This window comes from Zea mays, chromosome 5, assembly GCF_902167145.1.
Source record: "Zea mays cultivar B73 chromosome 5, Zm-B73-REFERENCE-NAM-5.0, whole genome shotgun sequence".
Classification (NCBI taxonomy): Eukaryota; Viridiplantae; Streptophyta; class Magnoliopsida; order Poales; family Poaceae; genus Zea; species Zea mays.
Genome location: NC_050100.1, coordinates 162,013,824 through 162,031,014, shown reverse-complemented (window position 1 = coordinate 162,031,014; position 17,191 = coordinate 162,013,824). Strand labels below are relative to the sequence as shown.

The 17,191-nt window shown below is 57.6% G+C and overlaps 1 protein-coding gene across 2 annotated transcripts; it reads left to right on the top strand.

The window, feature by feature from the left end:
* The first annotated feature begins 14,880 nt into the window (after nt 1-14,880).
* On the top strand, nt 14,881-16,966 carry LOC100192919 (uncharacterized). Of its 2 annotated transcripts, none has more exons than XM_023302412.2 (2): nt 14,881-15,116; nt 15,244-16,966. In XM_023302412.2, exon 2 carries the CDS (start codon nt 15,259-15,261, stop codon nt 16,735-16,737), a length of 1,479 nt encoding a protein of 492 aa, XP_023158180.1. In that variant the 5' UTR covers nt 14,881-15,116; nt 15,244-15,258; the 3' UTR covers nt 16,738-16,966. The 2 variants fall into 2 exon arrangements, with proteins under 2 accessions (XP_023158180.1, NP_001335854.1); NM_001348925.1 differs by having other exon boundaries at nt 14,984-15,116; nt 15,247-16,952.
* Nucleotides 16,967-17,191: the final 225 nt, after the last annotated feature.

Genomic DNA, 17,191 nt, shown 5'->3' with positions numbered 1-17,191 from the left:
TTCATATAATACTTATGATTGTGGTGATTTGACTTAAACTATGGATGTTTATGTGGTTGTTTATGCCTATGTTGTACAAGCTATAAATTAAATGGTACTTGAATCATTTTTTGTGTTGTGAATGAATATTGTCGGGGACCATAATTAGGGGTACCCCCAAGACTCCTAAACCCTAAACCCTAAACCATCAGCACAAGCTGCAAAGGCCTGATGGGCGCAATACAGGTCAAAGCTCCGTCCACTCAAGGGACACGGTCTCGCCTCGCCCGAGCCCAGCCTCGGACAGGAACAGTAGACCCAGGTGGATTCACGCCTCGCCCGAGGGCCTCATCAAGCAACGGGCACACCTTCGGCTCGTCCGAGGCCCAGCTCGGGCAGGCTTCGCAGTGAAGCAACCTTGGCCAGATCGCCACGCCAACCCACCATATCGTAGGAGCATTCAATGCAAGGATCACCTGACACCTTATCCTGACGCGCGTTCCTCAGTCGACAGGGCCGAAGTGACCGCAGTCATTTCGCCCCTCCACTGACTGACCTGACAGGAAAACAGCGTCGCGTGCCCTGCTCCAACTGCTGTGCCACCCGCCAGGGTGAGGCTGACAGCAGTCGAGTCCAGCCTCAGGCGCCATAGGAAGCTCCGCCTCGCCCGACCCCAGGGCTCGGACTCAACCTCGACCTTGAAAGACGGTCTCCGACTCGCCCGACCCCAGGGCTCGGACTCAACCTCGACCCCGGAAGACGGTCTCCACCTCGCCCGACCCCAAGGCTCGGACTCAACCTCGACCTCGGAGGAGTCACCGCCTCGCCCGACCTTGGGCTCGGACCGACCACGTTACAGGGAGGCACATCATTACCCTACCCCTAGCTAGCTCAGACTACGGGGAACAAGACCGGCGTCCCATCTGGCTCGCCCCGGTAAACGAGTAATGATGGCACCCCGCGTGCTCCCATGACGACGGCGGTTCTCAGCCCCTTACGGAAGCAAGGAGACGTCAGCAAGGTCCCGACAGCCCCGACAGCTGTGCTTCTACAGGGCTCAAGCACTCCTCCGACGGCCACAACATCACATGCATAAGGCACTAACACCTCTCCGACAGCCACGTCGGCATGTACATAGGGCTCCGACTCCCCTCTGCTGGACACGTTAGCACGTTGCTACACCCCCCATTGTACACCTGGGCCCTCTCCTTACATCTATAAAAGGAAGGTCCAGGGCCCTCGTACGAGAAGGTGGCCACGCGGGAGAACGGGCTGACGGACAGGCTCCCTCTCTCTCTCTCTCTCTCTGTCTCTCTCTCTCTCTCTCTCTCTCTCTCCCTTGCGAACGCTTGTAACCCCCTACTGCAAGCGCATCCGCCCTAGGCGCGGGATAACACGAGCTGCGGTTCCCCCCTTTTTTCCTCCTTGTGTTCCATCTCACGCCGACCCATCTGGGCTGGGACACGCAGCGACAATTTACTCGTCGGTCCAGGGACCCCCCGGGGTCGAAACGCCGACAGTTGGTGCGCCAGGTAGGGGCCAGCTGCGTGTTGACGAACAGCTTCCCGTCAAGCTCCAGATGGGTAGTCTCCAGCAACCTCTCCAGCCTGGGACGCTGCTCCGTTTCGGGAGTCTCGAGTTCATGTCCCTCGACGGCAGCTACGACATGGTACTCCTTCCTCCGCCGCGCGACAACGACAACGACGGCCGCCAGCCCGCCCGACGGCGGCGGAATCAACGACGTCTTCCCCGCGTGGCGGAAGAGCAGCATCCGGGTCTGTCCCGTCACCTTCCCCGCCGACGGAGGAGGAGGCGGGGCAACCATGGCCAAGCAGGAGGCGGCACCTCGTTGGCTGTCGAGCGAGTCGACGACGCTGGCGCCCCAGCGGGGGACACGTCGGGCGTTGACCTCGCGTCTGAGACGAAGACTAGCGTCGTTTCCCCGCAACACGCCAAATCCAAGCAGACGGATGACGCCAGCACGCTCGCGAAGGACTTGCTGGGCGTTAGCCCCGTACCTGAGATAACGGTGCAGTCCGTCCCCGACGCGACTTCGTCACCACCCATCGATCAAGAGGTATCGTCCGTTTTCCACCCTCTGCCTTTTAGATTCAGCTTCGACCCACCAAGCGACCCCGCTTTGGTGGACGCTTTCATAAAGGCATATCCTAACCTTCTGGGGTACCATATGTGGTCAACCTGGGACCGACTGACGACCGTCTCGACCTATGGGCCCCCGGGTTCCGAGGAAGATGACGAGCCCGACTCCAGGCTCAGTAACCCCAGTGCCATGCGAGACTTCATGGCCGCATGTGACTACTGCCTCTCCGATTACTCCGATGGTGGCCACAGCCTCGGCGACGAGGACTGTGGCCCAAGTCGCGAATGTTTCCACGACGATCTAGGGGGTCTCGACGAAGGCAACCACCTTGGTATGCCGGAGGACGGCGATCCCCCTAGGCCTGCGCCTCGCGTTGACATCCTTCGGGAGCTAGTTGTGGTCCCAGTTCCTGCGGGGTCAGGACACACAGCTCGAGCAAATCCGCGAGATGCAGGCCAGGCTCGACGAGGAAGCAGGCCAACTTGTCCAGCTCCAGCAGAACATCGGGCAGGAGTGGGCAGGCCGAGCACCAGCCGGAGAAGCGCGTCATCTGGCCCAGGACGTCTAGCACCGCATCGCTGACGATGCCAGGGCAAGGCTGCCCCCAACTTCCAGTGGGGTCGGCCAGAACCTGGCTGTAGCAGCAATACTACTTCGAGCAATGCCGGAGCCATCCACCACCGAGGGGCGGCGTATCTAGGGTGAGCTCAAGAATCTCCTGGAGGATGCCGCGGTCCGACGGGCCGAAAGCTCTGCCTCCCGAAGCCAGGGGTACCCCCCGGAGCATCGCGCTGCGACTTCCTGATTCATGCGGGAGGCCTCGGTCCACACCGGGCGCACGCAGGACGTAACGCCTGCAGCCCCAGGTCGCCTCGGCAACGAGCACCACCGTCGCGACCGTCGAGCCCACCTCGATGAGAAGGTGCGCCGAGGCTACCACCCCAGGCGTGGGGGATGCTACGACAGCGGGGAGGATCAGAGTCCCTCGCCTGAACCACCCGGTCCGCAAGCTTTTAGCTAGGCCATACGACGGGCGCCATTCTCGCCCCGGTTCCGAGCCTCGACTACCATCACCAAGTACTCGGGGGAAACAAGGCCGGAACTGTGGCTCGCGGACTACCGGCTGGCCTTCCAGCTGGGTGGAACGGACGATGACAACCTCATCATCCGCAACCTCCCCCTGTTCCTCTCCGACGCCGCCCGAGCCTGGCTAGAGCATCTGCCTCCTGCGCAGATCTCCAACTAGGACGACCTGGTCAAAGCCTTCGCCGACAACTTCCAAGGCACATACGTGCGCCCTGGGAACTCCTGGGATCTCCGAAGCAGCCGCCAGCAGCCAGGAGAATCCCTGCGGGACTATATCCGGCGATTTTCGAAGCAGCGCACCGAGCTGCCCAACATCACCGACTCAGATGTCATCTACGCGTTCCTCGCCGGCACCACTTGCCGTGACCTGGTGAGCAAGCTGGGTTGCAAGACTCCCACCAGGGCGAGCGAGCTGATGGACATCGCCACCAAGTTCGCCTCTGGTCAGGAGGCGGTCGAGGCCATCTTCCGGAAGGACAAGCAGCCTCAGGGACGCCAGCAGGAAGACGTCCCCGAGGCGTCCGCTCAGCGCGGCACGAAGAAGAAGGGCAAGAAGAAGTCGCAAGCGAAACGCAACGCCGCCGACGCAGATCTTGTCGCCGCCGCCGAACACAGGAACCCTCGGAAGCCTCCCGGAGGGGCAAACCTGTTCGGCAAGATGCTCAAGGAATCGTGCCCCTATCATCAGGGTCCCGTCAAGCACACCCTTGAGGAGTGCGTCATGCTTCGGCGCTACTTCCATAAGGCCGGGCCCCCAGCGGAAGGTGGCAAATGCCATGACAACGACAAGAAGGAGGGCCACAAAGCAGAGGAGTTCCCCGAGGTCCACGACTGCTTCATGATCTACGGTGGGCAAGTGGCGAACGCCTCGGCTTGGCACCGCAAGCAAGAGCGCCGGGAGGTCTGCTCGGTGAAGGTGGCGGCGCCAGTCTACCTAGACTGGTCCGACAAGCCCATCACCTTCGACCAAGGCGACCACCCCGACCGCGTGCTGAGCCCAGGGAAATACCCGCTCGTTGTCGATCTTGTCATCGGCAACGTCAGGCTTACCAAGGTCCTCATGGACGGAGGCAGCAGCCTCAACATCATCTACGCCAAGACCCTCGGGCTCTTGCAGATCGATCTGTCCACGATCCGGGCCGGTGCGGCGCTCTTACACAGGATCATCCCTGGGAAGCGCGTCCAACCCCTTGGGCGACTCGATCTGCCCATCTGCTTCGGGACTCCCTCCAACTTCCGAAAGGAAACCCTCACGTTCGAGGTGGTCGGGTTCCGAGGAACCTACCACGCAGTGCTGGGGAGACCATGCTACGCTAAGTTCATGGCCGTCCCTAACTACACCTACCTCAAGCTCAAGATGTCGGGCCCCAATGGGGTCATCACCGTCGGATCCATGTACCGACACGCGTACGAATGCGACGTGGAGTGCATGGAGTATGCTGAGGCCCTCGCTGAATCCGAGGCCCTCATCGCCGACCTGGAGAGCCTCTCCAAGGAGGTGCCAGATGCGAAGCGCCACGCCGGCAACTTCGAGCCCGCAGAGGCGGTTAAGTCTGTCCCTCTCGACCCCAGCAACGACGCCTCCAAGCAAGTCCGGATCGGCTCCGAGCTCGACCCCAAATAGGAAGCAGTGCTCGTCGACTTTCTCCGCGCAAACGCCGAGGTTTTTGCGTGGAGTCCCTCGAACATGCCTGGCATACTGAGGGATGTCGCCGAGCACTCGCTGGATATCCGAGCTGGAGCCCGACCCGTGAAGCAGCCTCTGCGCCGATTCGACGAAGAAAAGCGCAGAGCCATAGGCGAGGAGATCCACAAGCTGATGGCTGCAGGGTTCATCAAAGAAGTATTCCATCCTGAATGGCTAGCCAACCCTGTGCTTGTGAAAAAGAAAGGTGGGAAATGGAGGATGTGTGTAGACTACACTGGTCTAAAGAAAGCATGTCCGAAGGTTCCCTACCCTCTGCCTCGCATCGATCAAATCGTGGATTCCACTGCTGGGTGCAAAACCCTGTCATTCCTCGATGCCTACTCAGGGTATCACCAAATCAGGATGAGAGAGTCCGACCAGCTCGCGACTTCTTTCATCACACCTTTTGGCATGTACTGCTACATTACTATGCCATTCGGTTTAAGGAATGCAGGCGTGACATACCAAAGGAGCATGAACCACGTGTTCGGAGAGCACATTGGCCGAACGGTCGAGGCTTACGTCGATGACATCGTAGTCAAGACGAGGAAAGCCTCCGACCTCCTCACTGACCTTGAAACGACATTCAAGTGTCTCAAGGCGAAAGGCGTAAAACTCTATCCCGAGAAGTGTGTCTTCGGAGTCCCCCGAGGCATGCTCCTGGGGTTCATCGTCTCCGAGCGGGGCATCGAGGCCAAACCGGAGAAAATTGCGGCCATCACCAACATGGGGCCTATCAAAGATTTGAAAGGAGTACAGAGGGTCATGGGATGCCTTGCGGCTCTAAGCCGCTTCATCTCGCACCTCGGCGAAAGAGGCCTACCTTTGTACCGCCTCTTAAGGAAGACCGAGCGCTTCAATTGGACCCCCGAGGCCGAGGAAGCCCTCGGGAACCTAAAGGCACTCCTTACAAGCGCGCCCATCCTAGTGCCCCCCGCTGCCGGAGAAGCCCTCTTGATCTACGTAGCCGCAACCACTCAGGTGGTCAGCGCCGCGATCGTGGTCGAGAGACGAGAAGAAGGGCATGCATTGCTCGTCTAGAGGCCTATCTACTTCATCAGTGAAGTACTGTCCGAGACCAAAATCCGCTACCCGCAAATTTAGAAGCTACTGTACGCGGTAATTCTGACGCGGCGAAAGTTGCGACACTACTTCGAGTCTCACCCGGTGACTGTGGTGTCATCCTTCCCCCTGGGGGAGATCATCCAGTGCCGAGAGGCCTCGGGTAGGATTGCAAAGTGGGCGGTGGAGATCATGGGCGAGACAATCTCAATCGCTCCTCGGAAGGCCATCAAGTCCCAAGTCCTGGCGGACTTTGTGGCTGAATGGGTCGACACCCAGCTTCCAGCAGCTCCGATCCAACCGAAACTCTGGACCATGTATTTCGACGGGTCGCTAATGAAAACAGGAGCGGACGCGGGCCTGCTCTTCATCTCACCCCTTGGGAAGCACCTCCGCTACGTACTGCGCCTCCATTTCCCGGCATCAAACAACATGGCCGAGTACAAGGCCCTGGTTAACGAGTTGCGCATCGCCATCGAGCTAGGGGTTCGGCGCCTCGACGCTCGTGGTGACTCGCAGCTTGTCATCGACCAAGTCATGAAGAACTCCCATTGTCGTGACCCGAAGATGGAGGCCTACTGCGACGAGGTTCGGCGCCTGGAACACAAGTTGTACGGGCTCGAGCTCAACCACGTCGCTCGACGATACAACGAGACTGCGAACGAGCTGGCTAAAATAGCCTCGGGGCGGACAACGGTTCCCTCGGACGTCTTCTCCTGAGACCTACATCAACCCTCCGTCAAGACCAACGACACGTCCGAGCCCAAGGAGGCCTCGGCCCTGCCCGAGGCACCCTCGGCCGCCGAGGGTGAGGCACTGCGCATCGAGGAAGAGCGGAATGGAGTCACGCCTAATCGAAACTGGCAGACCCCGTACCTGCAATATCTCCGCCGAGGAGAGCTACCCCTCGACAGAGCCGAAGCTCGGCGACTGGCGCGGCGCGCCAAGTCGTTCGTCTTACTGGGTGACGAGAAGGAGCTCTACCACCGCAGCCCCTCAGGCATCCTCCAGCGATGCATATCCATCGCCGAAGGTCAGGAGCTATTGCAAGAAATACACTCGGGGCTTGCGGTCACCATGCAGCGCCTCGAGCCCTCGTTGGAAATGCCTTCCGACAAGGTTTCTACTAGCCAATCGCGGTGGCCGACGCCACTAGGATTGTACGCACCTGCCAAGGGTGTCAATTCTACGCAAGGCAGACACACCTGCCCGCTCAGGCCCTGCAAACAATACCCATCACCTGGTCGTTTGCTGTGTGGGGTCTGGACCTCGTCGGTCCCTTGCAGAAGGCACCCGGGGACTTCACGCACCTGCTGGTCGCTATCGACAAATTCTCCAAGTGGATTGAGGTCCGACACCTAAACAACATCAGGTCCGAACAGGCGGTGGCGTTCTTCACCAACATCATCCATCGCTTTGGGGTCCCGAACTCCATCATCACCGACAACGGCACCCAGTTCACTAGCAGGAAGTTCCTGGACTTCTGCGAGGACCACCACATCCAGGTGGACTGGGCCGCCATAGCTCACCCCATGATGAATGGGCAGGTAGAGCGTGCCAACGGCACGATTCTGCAGGGACTCAAGCCGAGGATCTACAACGACCTCAACAAGTTCGACAGGCGATGGATGAAGGAACTCCCCTTGGTGGTCTGGAGTTTGAGGACGATGCCAAGCCGAGCCACGGGCTTCACGCCGTTCTTTCTAGTCTATGGGGCCGAGGCTATCTTGCCCACAGACTTAGAATACGGTTCCCCGAGGACAAGGGCGTACGACGACCGAAGCAACCAGACCAGCCGAGAAGACTCACTGGACCAGCTGGAAGAGGCTCGGGACATGGCCTTACTACACTCGGCATGGTATCAGCAGTCTTTGCGACGCTACCACGCCTGAGGGGTTCGGTCCCGAGACCTCCAGGTGGGGGACTTGGTGCTTCGGCTATGACAAGACGCCCGAGGGCTCCACAAGCTCACACCTCCCTGGGAAGGGCCCTTCATCATCGCCAAGATTTTGAAGCCCGAAACATACAAGTTGGCCAACAGTCAAGGCAAGGTCTACAGCAACGCTTGGAACATACGACAGCTATGTCGCTTCTACCCTTAAGATGTTTTCAAGTCATTCATATACCTCGTTCTCTTTACATACACAAATAAAGTCTAACCATCAAGGAAGGGTCAGCCTTGCCTCGGCAAAGCCCGACCCTCCCTCGGGGGCTAGAAGGGGGGAACCCTCTCTGCGTCAAAATTTTCCTCGGAAAAAGTCTTTCTGTCAGAACATCTTTCTCGCTTTTCGACTACTTCGATAGTGGAATCCTGAAAACGACGGAGTACACGTAAGCGGAAAGGCCGACCGAGCCGAGGGACTCCTACGCCTCCGGGATACAGATACCTCACTCATCACCTTCTGTGATAAGTAACTCACGCTCGGATAAACGATTCTGCTGACCGAACAAGTCTTAACGCTCGAAAACTTTTCTGCCAAAACGATTTTTCGTGCCTTCTCGACTATATCGATAACAGAATCCTACAGACGAGTAAGAGTAAACGTAAGCGGCGAGGCCGACCGAGCCGAGGGACTCCTACGCCTCCGGGATACAGATACCTCACTCATCACCCTCCGCGATAAGTAACTCTCGCTCGGATGAGCGACTCTGCTACCAACGAACAAGTCCTGATACTCGAAACAAGGGGAAAAGAAACGCAACTTTATAACACAACGATGATATGTTTGGGCCTCGGCGGCCGCAAAAAACATACGCGCACTACAGACAAACTGTTCTTGCAGGTTCAGACATCAATAGGGGGAGCAGCAGCACCCTCGACATCGTCTCCACCTTCGGCGGAATCTGGCCCGGCCTCGGACGACGACACGGGCGAAGGATCTCCACCTCGAAGAAAGATGTCAGCACCGCGCCTGAGCCATCGCCGCCAGGGTCTCCTCCAGGAACCCGGTTCAAGCAGACGGATTGACCTGCCGCTCCGTAGCCTCAGCCAGCTGTCCCCCGAGGACATCAGCCCAGCTCATGGCCTCAGCAACCCGACTCCGGGGTTGATCCCGCCAGTGGACGACCTGCCCAAGTTCCAGCCGCCGCTACTACACCTCCTCGGCCTAGGGAGTCCCCTGCTCCTGGATTGACAAAGTTTCTTCTCAAGCCAGCTCCGCCTCTGTCCACGCTGACGTCGCTGCCTCCGGCTCCGGCTCATCATAGAGCGGCCGAGGGTTTCTTTAACTAAACAAGAGAGGCCTTGGGTGGCAAGGCCGACCGAGCCGAGGGACTCCTACGCCTCCGGGATACGGATACCTCACTCGTCACCTTCCGCACAGGGCAACTCACACTTGGTTAAGCGGTCCAGCTAGCCGACAGGCGAGTCCTGGTGCTCGAAATGAGGAAGAAACACGGTATTGCACCCAAAATACCTAGATGTTCAGGCCCCGACAACCACAATTAATAGACACCGGCACTCAAGGTGCCATTACAAATGGAACTCCGGTTCCACTCCCGCGAGTACGAATGACCCCCACATCGGAGAGCCTGCGGGACGACAAGCTCCGGGTGGCCCGCCGCCGACCACTGCAGCAGCGACAACGACCTCCGCTCCGGGCGGCCAAACAGCAGCAGCGATGACCTCAGGGCAGACGCTGCTGCGACAAGGCCCTCGCCCGCGTCCCCACTCGAGGGGCGAGGACAAGCTATCAAAACCAAAGAGCCGGAGGTCGGTCTGCGGGTGGCGCTGACGGTCTCGTCGGCAGGGAAGCCTTCTCCGGCTGCCACCACCTCAGCACCGACGGCGGTAGCCACCTGCCCACCGGCAGATCCCCACTCGAGTCCTCCCGGACGGGCGAGCACCGACCTCCGCGCGGAGGCGTCGTGCCGGAGCGAGGGCGGGACAACCCAAGAACACGAACGCCGCCCTAGCAGCGCGCGACGTCTTGGGCGGTCCCCCGGTGCGCGCGGCGCAACAGCCGCCCGTACGGCGGGCAGATAGCCACACTCCGCCCGGCTGTGGGAGGTGGCACCGGAAGCTGTGCCAGAGCCAGCTGAGCCAGCGAACCAGGCATGCTGGAGCTGACGACGCTTGCGGCCGATCGGCCCCGCGTTGTCGAAGTCTGCCCCCTCCGCTAGGCCGGTGAGCGCCCTCTCCCCTGATTGTTGAAGGAGGAGGTGGCCCGCCGACCTGTACGGGAGGTAGAGCTCCGGCTCAGCTCGCCCCCCGCCCCAGCAAGGATGATGAACATCCTTGAAGCTGAGGGCGGGGCAGAGGCCGCAGCCCGGCTTGCTTCTCCCCACCATCGAACTGGTGGTCACCGTCTTGGGTGACCATTGGTGAGGGGATGCAGCCGGGCTGCCTGATGAAAATCCTTGAAGCCGAGCAATGGCTGAAAGGTGCCAACCTCCACGAAGTTGCGCTCCTCCAACAGTAGCAAGACGAAAGCAACGCGGGCGCTCCCCATCCGGGGGCTCGAAAGGTGGAAGGGCGCAATGCATGAGGAGAGTGCGAAGGCATGGCTATCACTCGGGGGGTCGATCCCTTTTTAAAGGCGACTCTCCCCGCTCGCGTCCTCAGGCGTCGCAGACTAAGTCTTCACCAACGCGCTCCAGGGTCCTCCCCCTACGACACGGGGGCTGGGTCCCACACGACATGCAAGCTGGCCCAGGACGGAAGAAGCCAAACCGCCGCGCGCGGAGCATGTAACCGCCCCGCGGTTACAAGCACTCCTCCATCTTTGCCTAAACCAGCGGGTGAAAGGGCGGACCGCCATGCAGGCGGCATGCAACTACACCACAGAGATGCACCCTTTCGACTTCGACGCATCCAGCGTGGAGGGCCAGGCCCACACGTCATGTAACTGGCGCGCCGGTTGCTATGTGTGAAAAACCGCATCGCCACTTACGCTAATGCCGCGCCTTCTCGACTGCGAAACCAGTGCCGCGACTCGAGGCAACCCTGCGCATAGCCCAATAGTGCCAACCAAGCGCATCGGTCACGGATCAGTCAGCCGCGGGAGGAGGCGCGACGATCGATATGGCCAAAAGTGGGCTGGCAGTAATGGCGGCAGCAGGCAGGCGGAGGCAGCAGTCAAATCGTCTGCAGGCTCACGTCCCCTCCTGGGGCAGCAGGGGAGCCTTCTCTCACGGCGTGAAGACGACGCGCCCGTGTTCCGTCCCTCGAACGTCTCGCACAACGGCTGCCCCGTGAACCACTCGTCCCGTCGCATTAACTCCGCGGCAGGGCAGGCAACACCTTTGGCAGGCAAAGCGGGCGACGCTTCACCTCCGCCATAATGACCACGTCAAAAAAGGTGCGCCACATCGTTCAAATTTCGTATCCTTTTCCTCTTCTCCTTTCTCTCTCTTGCTACAGGGACCGGGAAAGGGGATACTCCAAAAGGGATCCTTCTCCGCGAAGGAAGCGGGCTCCGCGCCTCCTACTGATCAGGGGTTCGAAGACTGGCCCCTTGGAAGGGTTCGACAGCCGCCCAAGAGCACTCGGGCTTCAGGCTCATTACTGATCAGAGGTTCGAAGGCTGGCCCCTCGGAAGGGTTCGACAGCCGCCTTAGGCCACTCGGGCTCCACGCCCACTACTGATCTGGGGTTCGAAGGCTGGCCCCCCCCGAAGGGTTCGACAGCCGCCTCAGAACACGCAGAGCGACGGATGACTCTGGGTACATCTGATACATGGCCGAGGCTCGGGCTACGCTCCCGAGGTACCCTAGGACATTTCCGAGACTAGCAGGAGCGATTCTGTGATGAAATCTCATCAGAGGGAGGCATCGAGCCCTCGGACCCTATCAAACGGGACCGGGTCCGGCAACTCACCTGCAGGTACTTTTGGAGCGCGCCTCTGGGCCACTAGCCGACCCTTATCGAATGGGGCACGGGCGTCCACTCGGATCACCCGTTAGCAACTCACTGGAGACACCATGTTCGGCGCCCTCCGAGGGCAACATGGCGCTTTCCCCCCTCCTCCTTGCGGAAAGGCGACGAAGGGGCGTATGATAAAATCCGAGTCAGCCCTTGACCGTCCTCTCACTCTGTGCAGAGGCTCGGGGGCTGCTCTCGCAAAACCAGGCTCCGGCCAAACCGTTGACAGCGTCAACATACCAGCCCGAGAACTCGGAACCTGACCATGCACCCAGGCTACGATCAGATCGCATGAGGGAACAACCAGACCGGCCGAGGCGTCACACAAGGCACTAAGACCTCGGAGGAGTCAAACCACTCCTCCGAGGCCTCGGGGGCTACACCCGGCGGGTGCGCTCGCGCGCACCCACCGGAACAGAATGTAACCGAGAAAGGCCGGTCCCCTTGCAAAAAAGTGCGATAAAGCCTCCAAGCGAGTACCAACACTCCCTTTGAGGCTCGGAGGCTACTGTCGGGGACCATAATTAGGGGTACCCCCAAGACTCCTAAACTCGGCTGGTAACCACCATCAGCACAAGCTGCAAAGGCCTGATGGGCGCAATACCGGTCAAAGCTCCGTCCACTCAAGGGACACGGTCTCGCCTCGCCCGAGCCCAGCCTCGGGCAGGAACAGTAGACCCAGGTGGATTCACGCCTCGCCCGAGGGCCTCATCAAGCAATGGGTGCACCTTCGACTCGTCTGAGGCCCAGCTCGTACAGGCTTCGCAGTGAAGCAACCTTGGCCAGATCGCCACGCCAACCGACCATATTGCAGGAGCATTCAATGCAAGGATCACCTGACACCTTATCCTGACGCGCGTTCCTCAGTCGACAGGGCCGAAGTGACCACGGTCATTTCGCCCCTCCACTGACTGACCTGACAGGAAAACAGCACCGCGTGCCCTGCTCCGACTGCTGTGCCACCCGCCAGGGTGAGGCTGACAGCAGTCGAGTCCAGCCTCAGGCGCCATAGGAAGCTCCGCCTCGCCCGACCCCAGGGCTCGGACTCAACCTCGACCTCGAAAGACGGTCCCCGACTCGCCCGACCCCAGGGCTCGGACTCAACCTCGACCCCGGAAGACGGTCTCCACCTCGCCCGACCCTAGGGCTCGGACTCAGCCTCGACCTCGGAGGAGTCACCGCCTCGCCCGACCTTGGGCTCGGACCGACCACGTTACAGGGAGGCACATCATTACCCTACCCCTAGCTAGCTCAGGCTACGGGGAACAAGACCGGCGTCCCATCTGGCTCGCCCCGGTAAACAAGTAATGATGGCACCCCGCGTGCTCCCATGACGATGGCGGTTCTCAGCCCCTTACGGAAGCAAGGAGACGTCAGCAAGGTCCCGACAGCCCCGACAGCTGTGCTTCTACAGGGCTCAAGCACTCCTCCGACGGCCACGACATCACATGCACAAGGCACTAACACCTCTCCGACAGCCACGTCGGCATGTACATAGGGCTCTGGCTCCTCTCTGCCGGACACGTTAGCACGTTGCTACACCTCCCATTGTACACCTGGGCCCTCTCCTTACATCTATAAAAGGAAGGTCCAGGACCCTCGTACGAGAAGGTGGCTGCGCGGGAGAACGGGCTGACGGACAGGCTCCCTCTCTCTCTCTCCTTCGCGAACGCTTGTAACCCCCTACTGCAAGCGCATCTGCCCTGGGCGCAGGATAACACGAGTCGCGGTTCCTTTTTTCCCCCTTGTGTTCCATCTCGCGCCGACCCATCTGGGCTGGGACACGCAGCGACAATTTACTCGTCGGTCCAGGGACCCCCGGGGTCGAAACGCCGACAAATAGTTTTTATGTGATTTATATGAGAAAATAAATTAAAAAAACTATTTAGCTTTAACTGCCGCAAACCATCAATTATTGTCGGCTAAATAGGGTTACTTTCGTCGGTTGGATTGCCAGCCGACTGAAAATAAACTAAGGCCATGTTTGGTTTCTTTAGTCTAGGGACTAAAGTTTAGTTAGGGGACTAAAGTTTAGTCTCTAACATGTTTGGTTCTAAAGCCTAAAAATAGTAAGAATATACTAAATGACTCATAAGAAGACTAAAATGACCTTTAACATTCTCCTACTATTAGTATAATTGAACTAAATGAGAGATAAATGTGGAATTAATATGGTTTAGTCCCTTTTAGCACATATGTAAAGGACTAAATACTAAATCATTTTAGTTTATATTTTTGTCCTATTGTTTGACAAAAAATGAACTAAATGAGACTAAAAACTAGAGACTAATTTTTACTTCCTCTAACCAAACACCCCCTAATTTCTATTGTGCGCTGGAAGAAGTGAGCGAGCGAGCGAAGAAAGAGAAATAAAGCACCGGATGCCGGCCCATAAACGGGCTTATTTTCGGCGCGTGCTACCAAAAATCAGAGTAAATTTTGGCGGTTCTGTATTTGGCCGTAGAAAATTAGGTATTATTTTTTGCGGTATATACGACCAACGAAAATTATGAGTTATTTTTGGCGGTTATTGCTGGGCCACCGAAAATAACTTAGGTCGATGAAAATGCAACTGTACTCTAATTTTCATCGTCCAACGATTTATATTGTGTTAGAACATTTCCAACAATGTCTCAAACTGATGTCTTAAATTAAAATATGGGGTTCTACGAAGAAAACTACTATAATAGTGTCTCGTTCTATAAAATTTAGTCAAAAAATTATCTCAAATGTCTTGAATATACTACATCGTAGTGTCTACCCTGTAATCAAGATTTGAGGCTTTAATGTTGGAATGAGATGCTTTATTGATGCCCTAAATTCGATAAAAACTTAGTTTGAGGCATGTGTCTACCCTGTAATCTAGATTTGAGTCTTTAATGTTGGAATGAGATGCTTTATTGATGCCCTAAATTCGACAAAAACTCAGTTAGATGCCCTTTTAGCTAGGTCACACGGTATATAGAATACAATTGCTCGTCAAACATGCAACACATGCAGCAGGGTACACGGATTGGTTGCCCGGCCGTACGTCTAGAACAGCCATGAATGGAATGGAGGGACGTCTCTGCCCGCTATTTATGGACCGCCATCCGAATACAGCAAACGGAAGCACAAGGGCCAGACGTTCCATTCCAGCCAGTGCCTCTTCCTCAGACTATTTCAACGCAGCAACCGCCTAGATTGTTCTCCGGGTGGAGGTAGGCCCTAAAAAGCGGGGCACTTCGTAGCCGCAAGCATTCTTCCTTCCTTCTCCATTCCATCGGTGACCATGGATTGAAGACATTGATCGGCTTCTCTGGAGGTGCGTGTGAGCAGCTCGGAGGTCAGCCGCCGAGGTACGTACGCCTCTTTTCTTGGCGGGATGGCAGCGTGTGTTTCAAAGGCACAGGGAGAGAGAGAGAGAGAGAGAGAGAGGACTAAGAGCATAATTAATTTATGCATTTTTGTTGTTGTTGTTGGCAGAAGAGCTCATAGGCAATGGCAACCGCAAGGAAGGATCCTCAGCAGGTTGATAAAGTCAACCTGAAACCCAGCGAGTCTGGCAAAGGGGTAGTACGGCGTGCAAGGTCTGTCCCGACCTCTCCGGATCGCAGATCGTCCCCATCCCCGGCCCCAGTCTCAGACAACGCCAGCCGACCGGCATCATCACTCAACACTCGCACGACCTCGTCCCGGTCCACAACAACATCTAGCTCGGCGGCCTCTTCAAGCCACGGGAAGACGATGCGCTCCGCTTCGTCGTCCGTGGGTGGTGCAAGTGCAAGCGCAAGGCAGACAAACGCGGCGAGAAGGAGAGCAGAGAAGCCCGGTGCCACATCCGTGTGGCCTGCGGCCGGCGGCGCGGTTACGAACGCCTCGTCGTCTAAGGATGTGGCCAGCAGGGCAGCAAAATCGCCATCCACCGCCGCGCAGAAGACGAGGCCTGCTGGTGTCGAGAAGGCAGCAGCGTCTTCTTCTGTAAAGCTGAAGACGAAGCCTCAGAAAACAACGGCAGGAGCTGGAAAAACTCAAGCTGCACCTCCCGCCCGTGCTCCTCCTGGCACGGTAATAGCAAAGAAGAGTACGGGAGCCGAGAACTATGTCCCCATCCAGAGGACGACGAGCGTGCCGGCGGCGAGACCAACAGAGACGCTCAAGAACGAGGAACAGGAGGTCGACGAGCTGCTGATGCAGTTCGACGAGAAGGAGAGCATAAGCACCTCCTCCATTGAGGAGCACCTGCAAGAACGGCTCCCTGACCCTGTCGATCTGAAATCCGTGGATCTCGACAGCAGCAAGACGACGTCCTCCTCCTCCAGTCAGGAGGAGTGCAAGGATCAAGAAGAGAACACGGGGGACATTCTGGAGGAGAAGCGTGACGGGAAGGACAGCGAAGACCTGAGCAGCACAGGCGACAAGGCTTGTGTCGGGCTCGGGAGCAGTGATATAAACATCCCGATGGAAGAAGCGGTTGATGAACCTGTTAAACCGGCGGAAGCTGTGGACGAAGCTGGGCTGAAGAGAGATGTCTGCTGTTCACCAGCTGAGCCAAACGAAGCCGTTGGTCAGAACGAGCTCAATGAGGCTGCTGTCGTCGGTGAAACGACGACTGAACCGAAGGAGGCTGAGGATGAAGCCAAGATAATAAAGCAAGTCGACTGCGAAACTGCATCAAAAGAAGTTGCTAGTACTGGGGCCGAGTCAAGGGACGATGCCGCTACTATGGAACGCGAGCCGCTGGTAGTAGCAGCAGCAGCAGCAGCAGCACCACAAGAAGAGAAGGCCAAAGCTGAGGAGAAGACGACGCAGCCAACTAAGGCCGTGGAATCTGCCAAGTGGAGGACGAAGGATGAAGGGAGGAGCAACGAAGCCACAGAGGAGGGCAGGGGCAAGTCTACCACTACTGCTGCCACCCAGGAGAGGAAGAACAAGGTGATGGCCTTGGTTGGGAGGTTTGAGACTGCCATGTCTGGCTGAGAAGAGATCAGAACGAGGTGATGTCAAAAGACTGCTCTGGCTCATGAAAATGTGTACGAGTACTACTCAACTGTGCAGGCGTGGAGGGTTCGTATGTTTCGTTTCATTAATTAATGTGGCTGTTGTTGTTCTGGAAGCGAGTGAAGATTGCTGATGCATATTGATGGCGCTTCTCCTGTTTCTCTTTTTAATGAAGTGACTCTCCTGCATGGTCCTGTCACTTGTCCAAGCTCTCTGTAAAATGTGCTTATGTGATGAAAAAACAAAATACTGTTTTGGGAGGGTCCCACGCATGAGATGAAAACAAATTCCCTAAACCAAAGGCACCCGACTACTAGCACATTTTCATCTTCAGACATCCCTCACCCCCACCCCTACCCCACAGGCCCACACACATCGTTCTGACCATTTCTTCAAAAACTCCAAAACCGACATGTTTCCCATTTTTAGGACA